At 42.3% G+C, this 22921-nt stretch overlaps 1 protein-coding gene, 1 long non-coding RNA gene and 1 other non-coding gene across 3 annotated transcripts in view; all 3 read right to left on the bottom strand.

The window, feature by feature from the left end:
* LOC121534184 (gamma-aminobutyric acid receptor subunit gamma-3) overlaps positions 1-22921 on the bottom strand; it is a 161011-nt gene that overhangs the window by 81216 nt on the left and 56874 nt on the right. The window contains exon 3 of the mRNA XM_045205591.1: positions 8684-8821. Coding sequence (XP_045061526.1) covers positions 8684-8821 — 138 coding nt within the window. The remainder of the gene's footprint in view (positions 1-8683; positions 8822-22921) is intronic.
* Positions 15978-16051, bottom strand: trnaa-agc. Its single transcript has one exon. It is a non-coding gene; the product is annotated as a tRNA-Ala (tRNA).
* LOC121534186 lies at positions 20311-22297 on the bottom strand. Its single transcript, XR_005994549.2, has 3 exons — positions 22154-22297; positions 21356-21460; positions 20311-20967 (listed from the first exon to the last, which is right to left on the bottom strand). It is a non-coding gene; the product is annotated as an uncharacterized LOC121534186 (long non-coding RNA).

The raw sequence follows: 22921 nt of genomic DNA, 5'->3' as shown, positions 1-22921 counted from the left end.
AAACTCAACTCGTCGTGTTTGGAGAACAAAGAATGCTGAGTTGCATCCAAAGAATACCATACCTACTGTGAAGCATGGGGGTGGAAACATCATGCTTTGGGGCTGTTTTTCTGCAAAGGGACCAGGACGACTGATCCGTGTAAAGGAAAGAATGAATGGGGCCATGTATCGTGAGATTTTGAGTGAAAACCTCCTTCCATCAGCAAGGGCATTGAAGATGAAACGTGGCTGGGGTCTTTCAGCATGACAATGATCCCAAACACACCGCCCGGGCAACGAAGGAGTGGCTTCGTAAGAAGCATTTCAAGGTCCTGGAGTGGCCTAGCCAGTCTCCAGATCTCAACCCCATAGAAAATCTTTGGAGGGAGTTGAAAGTCCGTGTTGCCCAGCGACAGCCCCAAAACATCACTGCTCTAGAGGAGATCTGCATGGAGGAATGGGACAACATACCAGCAACAGTGTGTGAAAAACCTTGTGAAGACTTACAGAAAACGTTTGACCTGTGTCATTGCCAACAAAGGGTATATAACAAAGTATTGAGAAACTTTTGTTATTGACCAAATACTTTTTTTCCACCATGATTTGCAAATACATTCATTAAAAATCCTACAATGTGATTTTCTGGATTTTTTTTCCTCATTTTGTCTGTCATAGTTGACGTGTACCTATGATGAAAATACAGGCCTCTCTCATCTTTTTAAGTGGGAGAACTTGCACAATTGGTGGCTGACTAAATACTTTTTTTCCCCACTGTAAGTACCTTACTGAAGAGAGTCTATATGAGTACCTTACTGAAGAGAGTCTATATGAGTACCTTACTGAAGAGAGTCTATATAAGTACCTTACTGAAGAGAGTCTATATAAGTACCTTACTGAAGAGAGTCTATATAAGTACCTTACTGAAGAGAGTCTATATAAGTACCTTACTGAAGAGAGTCTATATAAGTACCTTACTGAAGAGAGTCTATATAAGTACCTTACTGGAGAGAGTCTATATAAGTACCTTACTGAAGAGAGTCTATATAAGTACCTTACTGAAGAGAGTCTATATAAGTACCTTACTGAAGAGAGTCTATATAAGTACCTTACTGAAGAGAGTCTATATAAGTACCTTACTGAAGAGAGTCTATATAAGTACCTTACTGAAGAGAGTCTATATAAGTACCTTACTGAAGAGAGTCTATATAAGTACCTTACTGAAGAGAGTCTATATAAGTACCTTACTGAAGAGAGTCTATATAAGTACCTTACTGAAGAGAGTCTATATAAGTACCTTACTGGAGAGAGTCTATATAAGTACCTTACTGAAGAGAGTCTATATAAGTACCTTACTGAAGAGAGTCTATATAAGTACCTTACTGAAGAGAGTCTATATAAGTACATTACTGAAGATAGTCTATATAAGTACCTTACTGAAGAGAGTCTATATAAGTACCTTACTGAAGAGAGTCTATATAAGTACCTTACGGAAGAGAGTCTATATAAGTACCTTACTGAAGAGAGTCTATATAAGTACCTTACTGAAGAGAGTCTATATAAGTACCTTACTGAAGAGAGTCTATATAAGTACCTTACTGAAGAGAGTCTATATAAGTACCTTACTGAAGAGAGTCTATATAAGTACCTTACTGAAGAGAGTCTATATAAGTACCTTACTGAAGAGAGTCTATATAAGTACCTTACTGAAGAGAGTCTATATAAGTACCTTACTGAAGAGAGTCTATATAAGTACCTTACTGAAGAGAGTCTATATAAGTACCTTACTGAAGAGAGTCTATATAAGTACCTTACTGAAGAGAGTCTATATAAGTACCTTACTGAAGAGAGTCTATATAAGTACCTTACTGAAGAGAGTCTATATAAGTACCTTTACTGAAGAGAGTCTATATAAGTACCTTACTGAAGAGAGTCTATATAAGTACCTTACTGAAGAGAGTCTATATAAGTACCTTACTGAAGAGAGTCTATATAAGTACCTTACTGAAGAGAGTCTATATAAGTACCTTACTGAAGAGAGTCTATATAAGTACCTTACTGAAGAGAGTCTATATAAGTACCTTACTGAAGAGAGTCTATATAAGTACCTTACTGAAGAGAGTCTATATAAGTACCTTACTGAAGAGAGTCTATATAAGTACCTTACTGAAGAGAGTCTATATAAGTACCTTACTGAAGAGAGTCTATATAAGTACCTTACTGAAGAGAGTCTATATAAGTACCTTACTGAAGAGAGTCTATATAAGTACCTTACTGAAGAGAGTCTATATGAGTACCTTACTGAAGAGAGTCTATATGAGTACCTTACTGAAGAGAGTCTATATAAGTACCTTACTGAAGAGAGTCTATATAAGTACCTTACTGAAGAGAGTCTATATAAGTACCTTACTGAAGAGAGTCTATATAAGTACCTTACTGAAGAGAGTCTATATGAGTACCTTACTGAAGAGAGTCTATATGAGTACCTTACTGAAGAGAGTCTATATGAGTACCTTACTGAAGAGAGTCTATATGAGTACCTTACTGAAGAGTGCCTATATGAGTACCTTACTGAAGAGAGTCTATATAAGTACCTTTCTGAAGAGAGTCTATATAAGTACCTTACTGAAGAGAGTCTATATAAGTACCTTACTGAAGAGAGTCTATATAAGTACCTTACTGAAGAGAGTCTATATAAGTACCTTACTGAAGAGAGTCTATATAAGTACCTTACTGAAGAGAGTCTATATAAGTACCTTACTGAAGAGAGTCTATATAAGTACCTTACTGAAGAGAGTCTATATAAGTACCTTACTGAAGAGAGTCTATATGAGTACCTTACTGAAGAGAGTCTATATAAGTACCTTACTGAAGAGAGTCTATATAAGTACCTTACTGAAGAGAGTCTATATAAGTACCTTACTGAAGAGAGTCTATATAAGTACCTTACTGAAGAGAGTCTATATAAGTACCTTACTGAAGAGAGTCTATATAAGTACCTTACTGAAGAGAGTCTATATGAGTACCTTACTGAAGAGAGTCTATATAAGTACCTTACTGAAGAGAGTCTATATGAGTACCTTACTGAAGAGAGTCTATATGAATACCTTACTGAAGAGAGTCTATATAAGTACCTTACTGAAGAGAGTCTATATGAGTACCTTACTGAAGAGAGTCTATATAAGTACCTTACTGAAGAGAGTCTATATAAGTACCTTACTGAAGAGAGTCTATATAAGTACCTTACTGAAGAGAGTCTATATAAGTACCTTACTGAAGAGAGTCTATATAAGTACCTTACTGAAGAGAGTCTATATGAGTACCTTACTGAAGAGAGTCTATATAAGTACCTTACTGAAGAGAGTCTATATGAGTACCTTACTGAAGAGAGTCTATATGAGTACCTTACTGAAGAGAGTCTATATAAGTACCTTACTGAAGAGAGTCTATATGAGTACCTTACTGAAGAGAGTCTATATAAGTACCTTACTGAAGAGAGTCTATATAAGTACCTTACTGAAGAGAGTCTATATAAGTACCTTAGTGAAGAGAGTCTATATAAGTACCTTACTGAAGAGAGTCTATATAATACCTTACTGAAGAGAGTCTATATAAGTACCTTACTGAAGAGAGTCTATATAAGTACCTTACTGAAGAGAGTCTATATAAGTACCTTACTGAAGAGAGTCTATATAAGTACCTTACTGAAGAGAGTCTATATAAGTACCTTACTGAAGAGAGTCTATATAAGTACCTTACTGAAGAGAGTCTATATAAGTACCTTACTGAAGAGAGTCTATATAAGTACCTTACTGAAGAGAGTCTATATGAGTACCTTACTGAAGAGAGTCTATATGAGTACCTTACTGAAGAGAGTCTATATAAGTACCTTACTGAAGAGAGTCTATATAAGTACCTTACTGAAGAGAGTCTATATAAGTACCTTGCTGAAGAGAGTCTATATAAGTACCTTACTGAAGAGAGTCTATATAAGTACCTTACTGAAGAGAGTCTATATAAGTACCTTACTGAAGAGAGTCTATATAAGTACCTTACTGAAGAGAGTCTATATAAGTACCTTACTGAAGAGAGTCTATATAAGTACCTTACTGAAGAGAGTCTATATAAGTACCTTACTGAAGAGAGTCTATATAAGTACCTTACTGAAGAGAGTCTATATAAGTACCTTAGTGAAGAGAGTCTATATAAGTACCTTACTGAAGAGAGTCTATATAATACCTTACTGAAGAGAGTCTATATAAGTACCTTACTGAAGAGAGTCTATATAAGTACCTTACTGAAGAGAGTCTATATAAGTACCTTACTGAAGAGAGTCTATATAAGTACCTTACTGAAGAGAGTCTATATAAGTACCTTACTGAAGAGAGTCTATATAAGTACCTTACTGAAGAGAGTCTATATAAGTACCTTACTGAAGAGAGTCTATATAAGTACCTTACTGAAGAGAGTCTATATGAGTACCTTACTGAAGAGAGTCTATATGAGTACCTTACTGAAGAGAGTCTATATAAGTACCTTACTGAAGAGAGTCTATATAAGTACCTTACTGAAGAGAGTCTATATAAGTACCTTGCTGAAGAGAGTCTATATAAGTACCTTACTGAAGAGAGTCTATATAAGTACCTTACTGAAGAGAGTCTATATAAGTACCTTACTGAAGAGAGTCTATATAAGTACCTTACTGAAGAGAGTCTATATAAGTACCTTACTGAAGAGAGTCTATATAAGTACCTTACTGAAGAGAGTCTATATAAGTACCTTACTGAAGAGAGTCTATATAAGTACCTTACTGAAGAGAGTCTATATAAGTACCTTACTGAAGAGAGTCTATATAAGTACCTTACTGAAGAGAGTCTATATAAGTACCTTACTGAAGAGAGTCTATATAAGTACCTTACTGAAGAGAGTCTATATAAGTACCTTACTGAAGAGAGTCTATATGAGTACCTTACTGAAGAGAGTCTATATGAGTACCTTACTGAAGAGAGTCTATATGAGTACCTTACTGAAGAGAGTCTATATAAGTACCTTACTGAAGAGAGTCTATATAAGTACCTTACTGAAGAGAGTCTATATAAGTACCTTACTGAAGAGAGTCTATATGAGTACCTTACTGAAGAGAGTCTATATAAGTACCTTACTGAAGAGAGTCTATATAAGTACCTTACTGAAGAGAGTCTATATAAGTACCTTACTGAAGAGAGTCTATATAAGTACCTTACTGAAGAGAGTCTATATGAGTACCTTACTGAAGAAAGTCTATATAAAAACCTTACTGAATAGAGTCTATATGAGTACCTTACTGAAGAGAGTCTATATGAATACCTTACTGAAGAGAGTCTATATAAGTACCTTACTGAAGAGAGTCTATATGAGTACCTTACTGAAGAGAGTCTATATAAGTACCTTACTGAAGAGAGTCTATATAAGTACCTTACTGAAGAGAGTCTATATAAGTACCTTACTGAAGAGAGTCTATATAAGTACCTTACTGAAGAGAGTCTATATAAGTACCTTACTGAAGAGAGTCTATATGAGTACCTTACTGAAGAGAGTCTATATAAGTACCTTACTGAAGAGAGTCTATATGAGTACCTTACTGAAGAGAGTCTATATGAGTACCTTACTGAAGAGAGTCTATATAAGTACCTTACTGAAGAGAGTCTATATGAGTACCTTACTGAAGAGAGTCTATATAAGTACCTTACTGAAGAGAGTCTATATAAGTACCTTACTGAAGAGAGTCTATATAAGTACCTTACTGAAGAGAGTCTATATAAGTACCTTACTGAAGAGAGTCTATATAATACCTTACTGAAGAGAGTCTATATAAGTACCTTACTGAAGAGAGTCTATATAAGTACCTTACTGAAGAGAGTCTATATAAGTACCTTACTGAAGAGAGTCTATATAAGTACCTTACTGAAGAGAGTCTATATAAGTACCTTACTGAAGAGAGTCTATATAAGTACCTTACTGAAGAGAGTCTATATAAGTACCTTACTGAAGAGAGTCTATATAAGTACCTTACTGAAGAGAGTCTATATAAGTACCTTACTGAAGAGAGTCTATATGAGTACCTTACTGAAGAGAGTCTATATGAGTACCTTACTGAAGAGAGTCTATATAAGTACCTTACTGAAGAGAGTCTATATGAGTACCTTACTGAAGAGAGTCTATATAAGTACCTTACTGAAGAGAGTCTATATAAGTACCTTACTGAAGAGAGTCTATATAAGTACCTTACTGAAGAGAGTCTATATAAGTACCTTACTGAAGAGAGTCTATATAAGTACCTTACTGAAGAGAGTCTATATGAGTACCTTACTGAAGAGAGTCTATATGAGTACCTTACTGAAGATAGTCTATATAAGTACCTTACTGAAGAGAGTCTATATGAGTACCTTACTGAAGAGAATCTATATGAGTACCTTACTGAAGAGAGTCTATATAAGTACCTTACTGAAGAGAGTCTATATAAGTACCTTACTGAAGAGAGTCTATATAAGTACCTTACTGAAGAGAGTCTATATAAGTACCTTACTGAAGAGAGTCTATATAAGTACCTTACTGAAGAGAGTCTATATAAGTACCTTACTGAAGAGAGTCTATATAAGTACCTTACTGAAGAGAGTCTATATAAGTACCTTACTGAAGAGAGTCTATATAAGTACCTTACTGAAGAGAGTCTATATAAGTACCTTACTGAAGAGAGTCTATATAAGTACCTTACTGAAGAGAGTCTATATAAGTACCTTACTGAAGAGAGTCTATATGAGTACCTTACTGAAGAGAGTCTATATAAGTACCTTACTGAAGAGAGTCTATATGAGTACCTTACTGAAGAGAGTCTATATAAGTACCTTACTGAAGAGAGTCTATATAAGTACCTTACTGAAGAGAGTCTATATAAGTACCTTACTGAAGAGAGTCTATATAAGTACCTTACTGAAGAGAGTCTATATAATACCTTACTGAAGAGAGTCTATATAAGTACCTTACTGAAGAGAGTCTATATAAGTACCTTACTGAAGAGAGTCTATATAAGTACCTTACTGAAGAGAGTCTATATAAGTACCTTACTGAAGAGAGTCTATATAAGTACCTTACTGAAGAGAGTCTATATAAGTACCTTACTGAAGAGAGTCTATATAAGTACCTTACTGAAGAGAGTCTATATAAGTACCTTACTGAAGAGAGTCTATATGAGTACCTTACTGAAGAGAGTCTATATGAGTACCTTACTGAAGAGAGTCTATATAAGTACCTTACTGAAGAGAGTCTATATAAGTACCTTACTGAAGAGAGTCTATATAAGTACCTTACTGAAGAGAGTCTATATAAGTACCTTACTGAAGAGAGTCTATATAAGTACCTTACTGAAGAGAGTCTATATAAGTACCTTACTGAAGAGAGTCTATATAAGTACCTTACTGAAGAGAGTCTATATGAGTACCTTACTGAAGAGAGTCTATATAAGTACCTTACTGAAGAGAGTCTATATAAGTACCTTACTGAAGAGAGTCTATATAAGTTCAACGGCATTTTGGAGTGAAAAGGAGATGGTTCCTCAGTGCGGAGAAAAGTGAATGGATTAAATCGGGTGTTGGAGGAGGTGCTACCGAATGGGGAGGACAACAGTCCGTGGATGGATGGACTATCTGTATTCCTACGATATGTTTATGTTTTAGAACCATATGTTTATCCTAGGCTGTCTGTCATTTCATATAAATCTGATTTGTAAAAAAAAAAAAAAAAAAACTTTTTTAATTCATTGGGTAGGGCCTATAGGCTAGCCGTTAGGGCTATTCACTGCAGCATTATCCATAACAGGAGGGACATCCATTTTCATTTTCAAAGAGGTGCGATTACCAGCAGGTTTCCCTCAATATGAATAGAGTTCACTCCCATATCGGCAGAGAGGTTTAGAACTCTCTTTCTTTATTGGTCTGTTGACTAATTTACCGCATGGTGATGTCACCAGGCAGGCCAAAACTCCATCCCACCAAAACAGGCTGACATTTCAGGCGGTCTTTTCAAACAGCTCTCACACTAAAAGGGAATTATCATCATTTTCACAATTCCACAGTATTATTCCAACCTCATAGTGTGGAAATGTAAATAAAACACAGGAAAATCACATTTTTTAAATGCACAAGGTATATTCTTTTAATTTAATTAATATTTCATTCAGAGTGCCTGCCTTCTGTTACCCATCAAAATGAAAGGAAACTGATGACGTACTTCCAATGAGACTGATTTGGTAGGAGGAGGTCGGTGTAACCAGCCCATCTCCAGCTGTTGGGCCCAGCTGATGGTGTTGGCATGGCAGCTAGGAACATTACTGCTTACCAGGACAATCACCGGGACATACACGCATTTGTTTTTCTGCATGGATACCCCAAAAGTGATAAACTCCGCTTGGCTAAATTCACGAAAATGACTATATTTCGAGGGACTGTGAATCAAGCTTCCAAATAAAATGATTACAACAACAACAACTCAAATCTGTCTTGAAAGACCATGAAAAAGACAATGAAAAACCAGCTGGTAAGAGTCAACTCTGCAAGAGATGCCAGTTTAGAGGAATAGAGAGATAGTGACCTGCCTCAGAACACTCTCACATTCATTAAGATACATGAAATACATTATTACCAAATACAACATTAACAGTAAACAACCTTACCTGCTGTTGTCTTGACTATGTCTGAAGTGTTGCGTAGTCCCATGAAGTCAAACTGATAGAGTCTCCAGGACCTCTGGTCTGATGTCTCCACGGAGTTCTTCCTCCACTTGTAAATCATCTCATCTCTCGGGTAGCCATCTGGAATTACACAGAGCATGTTAATGTGGTGTGACTACCCACCTGGAATTACCCAGAGCATGTTAACGTGGTGTGACTACCCAGAGCATGTTAATGTGGTGTGACTACCCAGAGCATGTTAATGTGGTGTGACTACCCAGAGCATGTTAATGTGGTGTGACTACCCACCTGGAATTACCCAGAGCATGTTAATGTGGTGTGACTACCCAGAGCATGTTAATGTGGTGTGACTACCCAGAGCATGTTAACGTGGTGTGACTACCCATCTGGAATTACACAGAGCATGTTAACGTGGTGTGACTACCCAGAGCATGTTAACGTGGTGTGACTAGCCATCTGGAATTACCCAGAGCATGTTAACGTGGTGTGACTACCCAGAGCATGTTAACGTGGTGTGACTACCCATCTGGAATTACCCAGAGCATGTTAACGTGGTGTGACTACCCAGAGCATGTTAACGTGGTGTGACTACCCAGAGCATGTTAACGTGGTGTGACTACCCATCCTGAATTACACAGAGCATGTTAACGTGGTGTGACTACCCAGAGCATGTTAATGTGGTGTGACTACCCATCCTGAATTACACAGAGCATGTTAACGTGGTGTGACTACCCAGAGCATGTTAATGTGGTGTGACTACCCATCCTGAATTACACAGAGCATGTTAACGTGGTGTGACTACCCAGAGCATGTTAATGTGGTGTGACTACCCAGAGCATGTTGACGTGGTGTGACTACCCAGAGCATGTTAATGTGGTGTGACTACCCAGAGCATGTTAACGTGGTGTGACTACCCAGAGCATGTTAATGTGGTGTGACTACCCAGAGCATGTTGACGTGGTGTGACTACCCATCCTGAATTACCCAGAGCATGTTGATCTCTCTCTTCCTCTCTCTATTCTATATCTTATTCTTACTCAATCCCTCTCTCTTTCCCTCCCTCCCCCTCTCCCTCTCTCTCTCCCCTCTCTCTTTCCCTCCCTCCCCCTCTCCCCTCTCTCTTTCCCTCCCTCTCTCCCCTCTCTCTTTCCCTCCCTCCCCCTCTCCCCTCTCTCTTTCCCTCCCTCTCTCCCCTCTCTCTCTCCCCCTCCCCCTCTCCCCTCTCTCTCTCCCTCCCTCCCCCTCTCCCCTCTCTCTCTCCCTCCCTCCTCTCTCTCCCCTCTCTCTCTCTCCCTCCCTCCCACTCTCCCACTCTCCCCTCTCTCTCCTCCCCCTCTCCCCTGTCTCTCTCCCTCCCTCCCCCCTCTCCCCCTCTCTCCCTCCCCCCCTTCCCTTCTCTCCTCTCTCTCTCCCCCTCTCTCTCTCCCTCCCTCCCCCTCTCTCCCCTCTCTCTCTCTCCCCTCTCTCCTCTCGCTCTCTCCCTCCCTCCCTCCCCCTCTCTCCTCTTTCTCTCCCTCCCTCCCCATCTCCCTCCCCCTCCTCTCCCCTCTCTCTCTCTCTCCCTCCCCATCTCCCCTCTCTCCCTCCCCTCCTCTCCCCTCTCTCTCTCCCTCCCTCCCCCTCTCCCCCTCTCTCTCTCCCTCCCTTCCCCTCTCCCCTCTCTCTCTCCCTCCCTTCCCCTCTCCCCTCTCTCTCTCCCTTCTCCCCCTCTCCCCCTCTCCCTCCCCCTCTCCTTCTCTCCCTCCCTCCCCCTCCCTCCCTCCCCTCTCCCCCTCTCTCTCTCCCTCCCCCTCTCCCCTCTCTCCCTCCCACCCCTTCTCCCCTCTCTCCCTCCCTCCCCTCTCCCCCTCTCCCTCCCCCTCTCCTTCTCTCCCTCCCTCCCCCTCCCTCCCTCCCCCTCTCCTCTCTCTCTCTCTCCCTCCCCCTCTCCCTCTCTCCCTCCCACCCCTTCTCCCCTCTCTCTCTCCCTCCACCCCCATCCTAATAATAATAATTATAATGTCTTTATTGTGTTCCTTTCTGGAAATGTGTCTTACATCTCAAATTCAACAGCACATCATCACCATAGTGATGCTAGATGCTCCTACAGACAGCCTGACAGTCCCAGGGATACATTGGTGTCTCTGGCTGGAGGACAGCTAGCTATTGAAAATACCGTCAATTTATGCAAATCAATTTATAACATTTTTGACATGCGTTCTTCTGGATTTTTTTGTTGTTATTCTGTCTCTGACTGTTCAAATAAACCTACCATTAAAATGATAGACTAATCAAGTCTTTGTCAGTGGGCAAACGCAGAAAATCAGCAGGGGATCAAATACTTTTTTCCCTCACTGTAGTTAGTTAGCTAGCTAACATTAGGCTCAGTGTTTTTAGCTTGCTAAAGAAATAGCTACAGTGCCTTGCAAAAGTATTCATCCCCCTTGGCGTTTTTCCTATTTTGTTGGATTACAACCTGTAATTTAAATTGATTTTTATTTGGATTTCATGTAATGGACATACACAAAATAGTCCAAATAGGTGAAGTGAAATGAAAAAAATAACTTGTTTCAAAAAATTATAAAAAATTAATAACGGAAAAGTGGTGCGTGCATATGTATTCACCCCCTTTGCTATGAAGCCCCTAAATAAGATCTGGTGCAACCAATTACCTTCAGAAGTCACATAATTAGTTAAATAAAGTCCACCTGTGTGCAATCTAAGTGTCACATGATCTGTCGCATGAGTATATACATTTACATTTACGTCATTTAGCAGACGCTCTTATCCAGAGCGACTTACAAATTGGTGCATTCACCTTATAGCCAGTGGGATAACCACTTTACAATGTTTTTTTTTTGGGGGGGTTGGGGGTAAGGGGGGGTAGAAGGATTATTTTATCCTATCCCAGGTATTCCTTAAAGAGGTGGGGTTTCAAATGTCTCCGGAAGGTGCCGAGGGGTGCGCTCGGTGTCAGCTTCGCCCTCCCCCCCCTCTTCGTCTCTGTTTAACTTTACTGTACTTATCAATATGTGCCTCATGTTTTAGACAGGTTTAAAAAGGACTGCTAAAATGTAGCAGAATCTTGGCTTCATATTAACATCTTAGAGCTAGCAACATTGATAAAATATGTAAAAATCTAAGTGACAATAGTGTTCTAGAAAGTCTATGGCTGAGCCACAGCTCCATAAACCAGTTAAACTTTTTAGTGTGATAAAAACACACTGGGTGACAAGACTGGATCTTTTCAGCTAGCACAAAGTAATTTAATCTCAGCTGCCTCCAGGCTCTCAGACCCCCACTGTGCCCCTACCAATGAGCTGGGCAGTGTCATCGTCTGAGGGGTGGGAGTCCACCCCTCCCTCCTCAGTATCAGAGTCTGACTCCTCCTGAGGGGAGTAGTAGCCCTCATATTCCAGGATGGGCGAGTCACAGTGAGTGGGAGAGCCTAGGCACTGGGCGGTGGTTACTGTAGTGACAGTGGCAGAATAGGCCCCTGGATTGCCAGAGGGGAAGCCTGGGTTGGAGGGGCGGAGCAGAGGGGTGCGCTCGGTGTCAGCTATACACCTGTTCTGAAAGGCCCCAGAGTCTGCAACACCACTAAGCAAGGGGCACCACCAAGCAAGCGGCACCATGAAGACCAAGGAGCTCTCCAAACAGGTCAGGGACAAAGTTGTGGAGAAGTACAGATCAGGGTTGGGTTATAAAAAAATATCAGAAGCTTTGAACATCCCACGGTGCACCATTAAATCCATTATTAAAAAATGGAAAGAATATGGCACCACAACAAACCTGCCAAGAGAGGGCCGCCCACCAAAACTCACGGACCAGGCAAAGAGGGCATTAATCAGAGAGGCAACAAAGAGATCAAAGATAACCCTGAAGGAGCTGCAAAGCTCCACAGCGGAGATTGGAGTATCTGTCAATAGGACCACTTTAAGCCGTACACTCCACAGAGCTGGGCTTTATGGAAGAGTGGCCAGAAAAAAGCCATTGCTTAAAGAAAAAAAATAAGCAAACACGATTGGTGTTCGCCAAAAGGCATGTGGGAGACTCTTCAAACATGTGGAAGAAGGTACTCTGGTCAGATGAGACTAAAATTTAGCTTTTTGGCCATCAAGGAAAACTCTATGTCTGGTGCAAACCCAACACCTCTCATCACCCCGAGAACACCATCCCCACAGTGAAGCATGGTGGTGGCAGCATCATGCTGTGGGGATGTTTTTCATCGGCAGGGACTGGGAAACTGGTCAGAATTGAAGGGAATGATGGATGTCGCTAAATACAGGGAAATTCTTGAGGGAAACCTGTTTCAGTCTTCCAGAGATTTGAGACTGGGACGGAGATTCACCTTCCAGCAGGACAATGACCCTAAGCATACTGCTAAAGCAACACTTGAGTGGTTTAAGGGGAAACATTTAAATGTCTTGGAATGGCCTAGTCAAAGCCCAGACCTCAATCCAATTGAGAATCTGTAGTATGTGACTTAAAGATTGCTGTTCACCAGCGGAACCCATCTAACTTGAAGGAGCTGGAGCAGTGGTAGGCATGTTTTGTAAATGAAATTATACAAACCCCTCAAAAATCCATTTTAATTCCAGGTTGTAAGGCAACAAAATAGGAAAGATGCCAAGAGTGGGTGAATACTTTCGCAAGCCACTATAGCTAAAATGCAAAAGTTGTTTATGATGAGATTGGAACACTCAACCTTTGGGTTGCTAGACATCCGCGTTATACGCCCACCCTTCCACCCTGACCATCCACCCTCATTTTATTTTGTCTTAATTAACCTTCTGTCTTATGTAACCAAACGTAACATATCATACTAAAATCAGTGTCCTGGATTTACATCTAGGTTATGAGACCAGGCTGGCACGTTGCGCAAGCAATGATTCTGATGTTGTTGTTTTACCCCGTGTGTAACCCCCTGAACACGTTTTACTTGTGCATGGCGACTTCAGGTTTTCTGTGAACACACTGAAAAGTAAATTGACACTGCGTTAATCAGTCAGCAGGAGAGAGCACGTATGCCGGATCTGGAATTTATTCGACGTGTTTGAAACAGGGATACTGTCAGTCGAGTCTGATAAGTTGATATTAGCATGCACAACTGAGGTTCTGTTTACATGTGCGTTTGGCGTTCAACCATTTATTATATGCGGTTCTTAACAATTCATAACTAACTTTTTTTTCTTCTTAACTAAACAATTTGTTTTCTCGGCTATGGTTTGTGTGGTCTTGGTGGTTCTTAGTTGAGGAAATGCAACTTAGCTAACTACAGTGTTTGTCCCGTCTGAAATCTGGCTACCTCATCTTACCGTAGCTTGGTCTGTGCAATGCAAATGAACGTGATCAGTGTGGCAGTTTCCCAAAGTTTGGTTGTTTTAAACTTAACGTAACTAATGTTAACTAGCTATTTTTTGTGTAAGAAAGTATTATATATTGTGGCCATACACGTTAGCTAACGTTACCTAGCTAGTTAATGTTAACTGGCTATCATAGCCGCCAAAGACGTTCACTACTTTATTTGTGCATATTTGTTTGTGCTCGGATTACACGCAAATGTAGAGATCAGCAGTTTACACATGATAACTTAAGCCTTTATATGAAAAACCTTATTTGGTCAAATATAGCTAGCTCGCGTTCCTTGCTTGTTGGTTAGCTACCTAGCCAACGTTAGCCCTCATCTGACTGGTATAACTTTACGTTAGCTAGCTAGATAGCTAGCTAATCAAAACAAAACCACATTCATTGCCAAGCCTTTATTTGCCTGTTCGTTAGCCAGCTAGCTTTCAGCTGACTGGTGTTAACTAGTTACAGAGGCTAGTTGCGCTGACTTTGTACAAGCAAGCCAATGTTAGATAGGCTATCTAGTTAATCAAAATATCTGTTTGCATTTATTGATTAACCTCAGCTTGAATACCACCATATAGCTAGCTATCTACCGTAGCCCAGGGCTGTTCCATACCCTTCAGCTTGAATCCCACCATATAGCTAGCTATCTACCGTAGCCCAGGGCTGTTCCATACCCTTCAGCTTGAATCCCACCATATAGCTAGCTATCTACAGTAGCCCAGGGCTGTTCCATACCCTTCAGCTTGAATACCACCATATAGCTAGCTATCTACCGTAGCCCAGGGCTGTTCCATACCCTTCAGCTTGAATACCACCATATAGCTAGCTATCTACCGTAGCCCAGGGCTGTTCCATACCCTTCAGCTTGAATAGCACCATATAGCTAGCTATCTACCGTAGCCCAGGGCTGTTCCATACCCTTCAGCTTGAATACCACCATATAGCTAGCTATCTACCGTAGCCCAGGGCTGTTCCATACCCTTCAGCTTGAATACCACCATATAGCTAGCTATCTACCGTAGCCCAGGGCTGTTCCATACCCTTCAGCTTGAATACCACCATATAGCTAGCTATCTACCGTAGCCCAGGGCTGTTCCATACCCTTCAGCTTGAATCCCACCATATAGCTAGCTATCTACCGTAGCCCAGGGCTGTTCCATACCCTTCAGCTTGAATACCACCAAATAGCTAGCTATCTACCGTAGCCCAGGGCTGTTCCATACCCTTCTTATGACTGGCAGCATGGTGCAAGCAGCTGTGTTGTTGCCGAGCAACCGACCACGCTGTTATAGGACTCTGGGCTTCGGCTAAAAAAATATGTTAACATTGTCCGAAATTATGAATGTAATAAAAACTGTTGCACCTACATATTTAGTCAACCCAGCATTTTTTAAGTCCAGTGGTCACTTTGTGGACGTAGTCTTGTTTCATTCCGACGTCTAGAATTTGAGCTAGGTAGGCTCACGGGACTCGAACCCGGACTCTTATAAGAAATCCCGCTATGCCCTCCGACGAACCATCAAACAGGCAAAGAGTCAATACAGGACTAAGATTTAATCGTACTACACCGGTTCTGATGCTCGTCGGATGTGGCAGGGCTTGAAAACTATTACAGACTACAAAGGGAAGCACAGCCGCGAGCTGCCCAGTGACACGAGCCTACCAGACGAGCTAAATCACTTCTATGCTCACTTCGAGGCTAGCAACACTGAAGCATGCATGAGAGCATCAGCTGTTCCAGATGACTATGTGATCACGCTCTCCGTAGCCAGTGTGAGTAAGACTTTTAAGCAGGTCAACATTCACAAAGCCGCAGGGCCAGACGGATTACCAGGACGTGTACTCCGAGCATGCGCTGACATTTACATTTTAGTCATTTAGCAGATGCTCTTATCCAGAGCGACTTACAGTTAGTGAGTGCATACATTATTTTTTTCATACTGGCCCCCCGTGGGAATCGAACCCACAACCCTGGCGTTGCTAATGCCATGCTCTACCAACTGAGCTACACGGGACTACTGACCAACTGGCAAGTGTCTTCACTGACATTTTTTTAAACATGCTACTACCTGATAGCCTGCTACTATTTTATTTTTATTTTTTATTTCACCTTTATTTAACCAGGTAAGCCAGTTGAGAACAAGTTCTCATTTACAACTGCGACCTGGCCAAGATAAAGCAAAGCAGTGCGATAAAAACAACAACACAGAGTTACATACTACCTGATAGCCTGCTACTACCTTCTACTGATTCAGAGGATAACGCCTCACAACAACTTTTACATTTTAGTCATTTAGCAGACGCTCTTATCCAGAGCCACTTCCAGTTAGTGAGTGCATACATTTTTCATACAACAACCCTTATCTTCTATTTCCCACATCTAGCTTCCTCTTCTTCCTACACCACAGAGGACTCCTGAGGCAGAGTAACAGAGGGAGAGCGGTGACTTAAAATGACGGAGGGTGGTGACTCTTTGGTTAATGGAATAAGTCACCATTAGTTGGTATGAACATGAACCTACATCAGTAACATCACAGGGTCAGGTTAGTTTATCTCTGGGCAGCAGGGATATTTCATACTGGTTAGATTAAATACGTGTCTATGGGAAGAGTAAAGTCCTCTACCAAATTTGATATTTCATAAAATCTCACAATGATTTTGATATGATGGATCTGGCTTTTCAGACTAAAGTGAGGAGGTTTTCATGACAGTTTAAATGCTAATATTCTCCCATTCCAGTCATCCTGCCCTTCCCTGCTAATATTCTCCCATTCCAGTCTACATCCTGCCCTTCCCTGCTAATATTCTCCCATTCCAGTCATCCTGCCCTTCCCTGCTAATATTCTCCCATTCCAGTCATCCTGCCCTTCCCTGCTAATATTCTCCCATTCCAGTCATCCTGCCCTTCCCTGCTAATATTCTCCCATTCCAGTCATCCTGCCCTTCCCTGCTAATATTCTCCCATTCCAGTCATCCTGCCCTTCCCTGCTAATATTCTCCCATTCCAGTCATCCTGCCCTTCCCTGCTAATATTCTCCCATTCCTGTCATCCTGCCCTTCCCTGCTAATATTCTCCCATTCCAGTCATCCTGCCCTTCCCTGCTAATATTCTCCCATTCCAGTCTACATTCTGCCCTTTGCTTCTGATGAACAGGAAAAACTGAATGAAAGAGCCTAAATAATCCTGAGTGACACGGTGGTATAATTATAGGTGGAGACGAACACAGAGCAAAATGACACTTTCCCCAGACAAAAGCAGAGGGGGGGAGAGGGAGAGAGTGGGGGAGAGGGACAGGGGGGAGAGGGGGAGAGGGACAGGGGGAGAGGGACAGAGGGGGAGAGGGACAGAGGGGGGAGAGGGACAGAGGAGGGAGAGGGACAGAGGGGGAGAGGGACAGAGGTGGGAGAGGGACAGAGGGGGAGGGACAGAGGGGGGAGAGGGACAGAGGGGGGAGGGACAGAGGGGGAGAGGGACAGAGGGGGGAGAGGGGCAGAGGGGGGAGAGGGACAGAGGGACAGAGGGACAGAGGGACAGAGGGGGAGAGGGACAGGGGGGGACAGAGGGGGGAGTGGGAGAGAGTGGGGGAGAGAGACAGGGGGGAAAGGGACAGAGGGGGGAGAGGGACAGGGGGAGAGGGACAGAGGGGGGAGAGGGACAGAGGGTGGAGAGGGGCAGAGAGGGGGAGAGGGACAGAGGGGGAGAGGGACAGAGGGTGGAGAGGGACAGAGCGGGGGAGAGGGACAGAGGGGGGAGAGGGACAGAGGGGGGAGAGGGACAGAGGGGGGAGAGGGACAGAGCGGGGGGAGGGACAGAGCGGGGGAGAGGGACAGAGGGGGGAGAGGGACAGAGGGTGGAGAGGGACAGAGGGGGAGAGGGACAGAGCGGAGAGGGACAGAGCGGGGAGAGGGACAGAGGGGGAGAGGGACAGAGGGGGGAGAGGGACAGAGGGGGGAGAGGGACAGGGGGGAGAGGGACAGAGGGGGAGGGACAGAGGGGGGAGAGGGACAGAGGGGGAGAGGGACAGAGGGGGGAGAGGGACAGAGGGGGGAGAGGGACAGAGGGGGAGAGGGACAGAGGGGGGAGAGGGACAGAGGAGGGAGAGGGACAGAGGGGGAGAGGGACAGAGGGGGAGAGGGACAGAGGGGGGAGAGGGACAGAGGGGGGGAGAGGGACAGAGGGGGGAGATGGACAGAGCGGGAGAGAGGGACAGAGCGGGGGAGAGGGACAGAGGGGGGAAGAGAGACAGAGGGGGGAGAGGGACAGAGGGGGAGAGGGACAGAGGGGGGAGAGGGACAGAGGGGGGAGAGGGACAGAGGGGGGAGAGGGACAGAGTGGGGGAGAGGGACAGAGGGGGGGGAGATGGACAGAGCGGGAGAGAGGGACAGAGCGGGGGAGAGGGACAGAGGGGGGGAGAGAGTGTTGGAGAGAGGGAGAGAGATCAGCAGAAGGGGATAAGGAATGTGAATGATGGCAGAGCTTCTCCTACTATGCTGATCAGCAACCATTTCTTCTCTCCGTCTGAGTTCAACAGAAATACTTTTCAAAGGCGAAAACCTGGCTTATGCAGGCAATATAATACAAACAACTGATCTGCTATCTCTCTGGACTGGAGCCATGCAGGTCAAACACTAAGTGGCCAGTGATAATGCACAGCCGAGATACTCATTTACATTAAACATGAATGATATCTGGCCGGCCCTAATTGATTCATTAAAAGTTCCCTATTCTTTGGACTGATGTAATAAAGCAGGGGAACTGCACCCGCTGATTTGGCCTCGTCTTTTGTCTCGCTCCTCAAGAAATGCTGGCGGCCATGACAGAAGCCAAACGTGAGCTGGCTTGGGGGTGTGGTTTGATGCGGGTGTTTTCTTGGGTGTGTCCTTGCCACCACCAAGACACACCCATCTGTCAGAACCTTGCCCGCAGCTGTTTCCCCCCCGACTCAATCACAACAAACAAACCTCCTGCAGGTTGAGTTCAATAACTACAGGCAGATGTATGGTGAGATGCCGGAGGAAACTTTGAATAGGTCAGTAGCCCACAGAGTAATATGAGAAGAATGCAATTGCGGAATTTATGTAGATATTCTAAACTAAGTGTTTTGATAACTTTCAAATGAAGTAACAGGTCCATGTAGAATAAACAACTAAAATGTCTGCCTTTTCCCCTACATGTTGAAATCAGTATTTGTCCATCTCTCCCATTTGTTCCCATTTTCAATAATAACATATGGCTGAGAGATTGTGGTCCTCTGTAGCTCAGCTGGTAGAGCACGGCGCTTGTAACGCCAAGGTAGTGGGTTCGATCCCCGGGGCCACCCATACACAAAAATTTATGCACGCATGACTGTAAGTCGCTTTGGATAAAAGCGTCTGCTAAATGGCGTCTTATTATTATTATAGATTCACAAGACTATAACATTGGAATGTTGTAAAATGCTGCCCAAGGAAATAACTATTTTTTGCTTTTGAACCAGTTTCAAACATAATATAGGCCTACATATTTACCCTGTATAGTTTGGACCTTTTCGTAACGGATGAGACATCAAAACATTTTTTTTAAACCTGGCGTGCTACCACAACAACTGTTCACTTTACTGTCGTTATGAAAAAGATTTTCTGAATCAGCTGATGATTGTTGGAACAGAGTTCAACTTCAAGGCCCAATTTCACAGATTATTATATTGATAGGCAAATAACACTGCCATTAATACAAGGAACGAAAAGTGTTTTATGTCACACGATTTTGGTGAAGTAAAATGTTATCAGAATATATTAAAATGTTACATTCCCATTCACTTAAATGTGAAAAACTAACAGGCAGACAGTCCAGACAGACAAACTAAAGAAGACAGTTTTTATTAATTTAAGATTCTCACCAAGACAGGAAGACAGTCTAGACAGACAAACTAAAGAAGACAGTTTTTATTAATTTAAGATTCTCACCAAGACAGGAAGACAGTCCAGACAGACAAACTAAAGAAGACAGTTTTTATTAATTTAAGATTCTCACCAAGACAGGAAGACAGTCCAGACAGACAAACTAAAGAAGGCAGTTTTTATTAATTTAAGATTCTCACCAAGACAGGAAGACAGTCCAGACAGACAAACTAAAGAAGGCAGTTTTTATTAATTTAAGATTCTCACCAAGACATGAAGACAGTCTAGACAGACAAACTAAAGAAGCCTGTTTTATTATTTTATTAGCTTAAGATTCTCACCAAGACAGGAAGACAGTCCAGACAGGCAGACAGTCCAGACAGGCAGACAGTCAAGACAGGCAGACAGTCAAGACAGGCAGACAGTCCAGACAGGCAGACAGTCAAGACAGGCAGAAAGTACAGTAGGCTATACATTGCACAAGAAGAGTAAAGGCTATTTTAAGAGAATGAATGCAAATGTATGCTGCTAGTAAACAGTAACTACGCCCAATTTATTACCTTTGAAACAATCCTCTTTGAACTGCCGGATCTAAATAAATGGGTTGGATGGACAATAAATGGGTTGGATGGACAATACATGGGTTGGATGGATGGCTTTGATAGTCCAGCAATCGAATTGCAAGTCGTTCATATGCTAATAATCCAAATATTCTGCTTAAAAAGATCTTGCATTCATTATTCTTAGAGGAAGTCAGAACAAGCTGCAATGGAACCCGAATTTATCCTGTGGAAAAAATATCCTGTCGCATGAAGGCTGCACCCTACAGATAGGAGTAACAGACCTTCTGGAAGTGCACCGAATATGATGCTTTCGAATGCCGAGGTTGCATAACCCTCACTGACGGGGTGATCTCCAAGTTATCTGGACACGACCATATCCTGGACAATGCTCGGATTCGGATGAAAAGTGATTAATGGCCTGAAGGAGAGAAGCCTGGAAACCCAGGAAGAAACCAAGTTGTGGAACATGGTACACACGGCTTCCTGCGTCTATTTGGAGAGAAAATACGTTATTTAAAACGAAAACAAATTGTACAAACTTGATACATACAGTTGCATTCGGAAAGTATTCAGACCCCTTGACTTTTTCCACATTTTGTTACGTTACAGCCTTATTCTAAAACTGATTAAATTGTTTTTTTTTTCCCCTCATCAATTTACACACAATACCCCGTAATGTCTGGTAGGGGCCTGTGACAGGGTGAGATAACAGACGGCCAAGTGGTGAATTGCATTTTGTTCTAAAGAAAGGACAACGCTTTTTGCTAATGCACTTCACAATGACTCTACTAATTGTATCTGCTTGGCTGGGGAATTGGCCAGCTAGTTTATCAAGCTGGGTATTTTTGATTATCTCATTACACGTAACACACATTACCTGTCGTTGTTGATGAAGCCGTCTGTGTCATCAGGGCAGTAACTGGGGTCACTATCAGAGGCCTCATGATGCCGTGTCCTTTTCATAGGAGTCGAGGGAGACTGGCTAATAATGGAGGAGGCGTCACAAGGTTACCTGTGTCGCATGATTCTGAGACTAATTCTGTGCTTTACAGATGTAGACTGACTGGCTCCAGATTGGATTAGATTCAGGCCGTTACACTATGCAACCAACTGTGACATCATTTGCTATGGCCCACTGTTGTAGTCAGACATGAGTTAGCTAATACCACCATAGCTGCATCCAATATTTATTTGTGCCCTAGACATGGGGTTGCACTTCGGAGGCTAATGTGACTGTTTTGTCTAAATTACACTAACTTATAGTGGCATGGAAATACGATTGCTAAAGTAGGCAAATAATGAGTCGGAAACAACTTTGTCATTTTATGTCGTCAAATGTACTTTAGAGAGATGGTAATGTTGCCATTACTGTTACTAGCAAAGTTAGTCAAAAATAGCTAGCAATGCTAATGTTAGCTAGTTAAAATACGGTTATTCCCTCAATCTTAGTTAGCTGGTTAAAGTTATGCTAGATTTCAAGTCAATCTGGCGACATCACAATCATGACAAAAGGTTTTCCTACTAATTATTTGCCTTTTTAAAAAAATTATTGTTTCCAAGACATATCCGAGTTGTATTGAGGTAGGCTAACGTTAGCCAGCTAGCGATGGTAGTGATAATGATTATCAAAATATACATAACCAGCAGTCTATGGTCTAGCTACCGGTATACTCACCACCACTGGGGACCAACAAACTCCAACCAACTATTCCGTATCGTAGGGTACTAGGGTCCATCGGCAGGGCATGCAAACCATAGTTGGCTGTCGAATCGGAACCGTGTTGGGGGGCGATGAAAAAACAGACCCCCATTCATTGAAGGGAAGTGAAGTGGGCGGAGGGGTGATTTGCACGTGGAGCTTGGCAAAAAGGAGGGATGAATTGTTTACATAATTGTAATCCAAACCCAACCTTTATTTACTTGTTGTTTTAAACTCTGTTTTAGACGAGACTGACTTTATGACCAAAGTTATCCTTTTTACACTTTGTAGTCAATTATGACTGTAGAATAAAGATGCATGGTGTCTGTTTCGGCCAGTCAGGCCACCCCTCAATACTTACAGGGATAGAGACTCTGTACAACCACCAGTGCCTTCGGAAAGTATTCAGACCCCTCGACTTTTTCCACATTTTGTTACGTTACAGCCTTATTCTAAAATTGATTCAATTGTTTTTTTCCTCATCAATCTACACACAATACCCCATAATGACAAACCGAAAACAGGTTTCTATACATTTTTGCAAATGTATATATATAAAAAAGTATCTTAAAAAAAAAGGCATTTACATAAGTATTCAGACCCTTTACTCAGTACTTTGTTGAAGCACCTTTGGCAGTGATTACAGCCTTGAGTCTTCTTGGGTATGACGCTACAAGCTTGGCACACCTGTATTTGGGGAGTTTCTCCCATTCTTCTCTGCAGATCCTCTCAAGCTTTGTCAGG

This window comes from Coregonus clupeaformis, chromosome 20 (genome assembly GCF_020615455.1).
Source record: "Coregonus clupeaformis isolate EN_2021a chromosome 20, ASM2061545v1, whole genome shotgun sequence".
NCBI lineage: Eukaryota > Metazoa > Chordata > Actinopteri > Salmoniformes > Salmonidae > Coregonus > Coregonus clupeaformis.
This window is presented reverse-complemented; position numbering and strand designations above follow the sequence as displayed.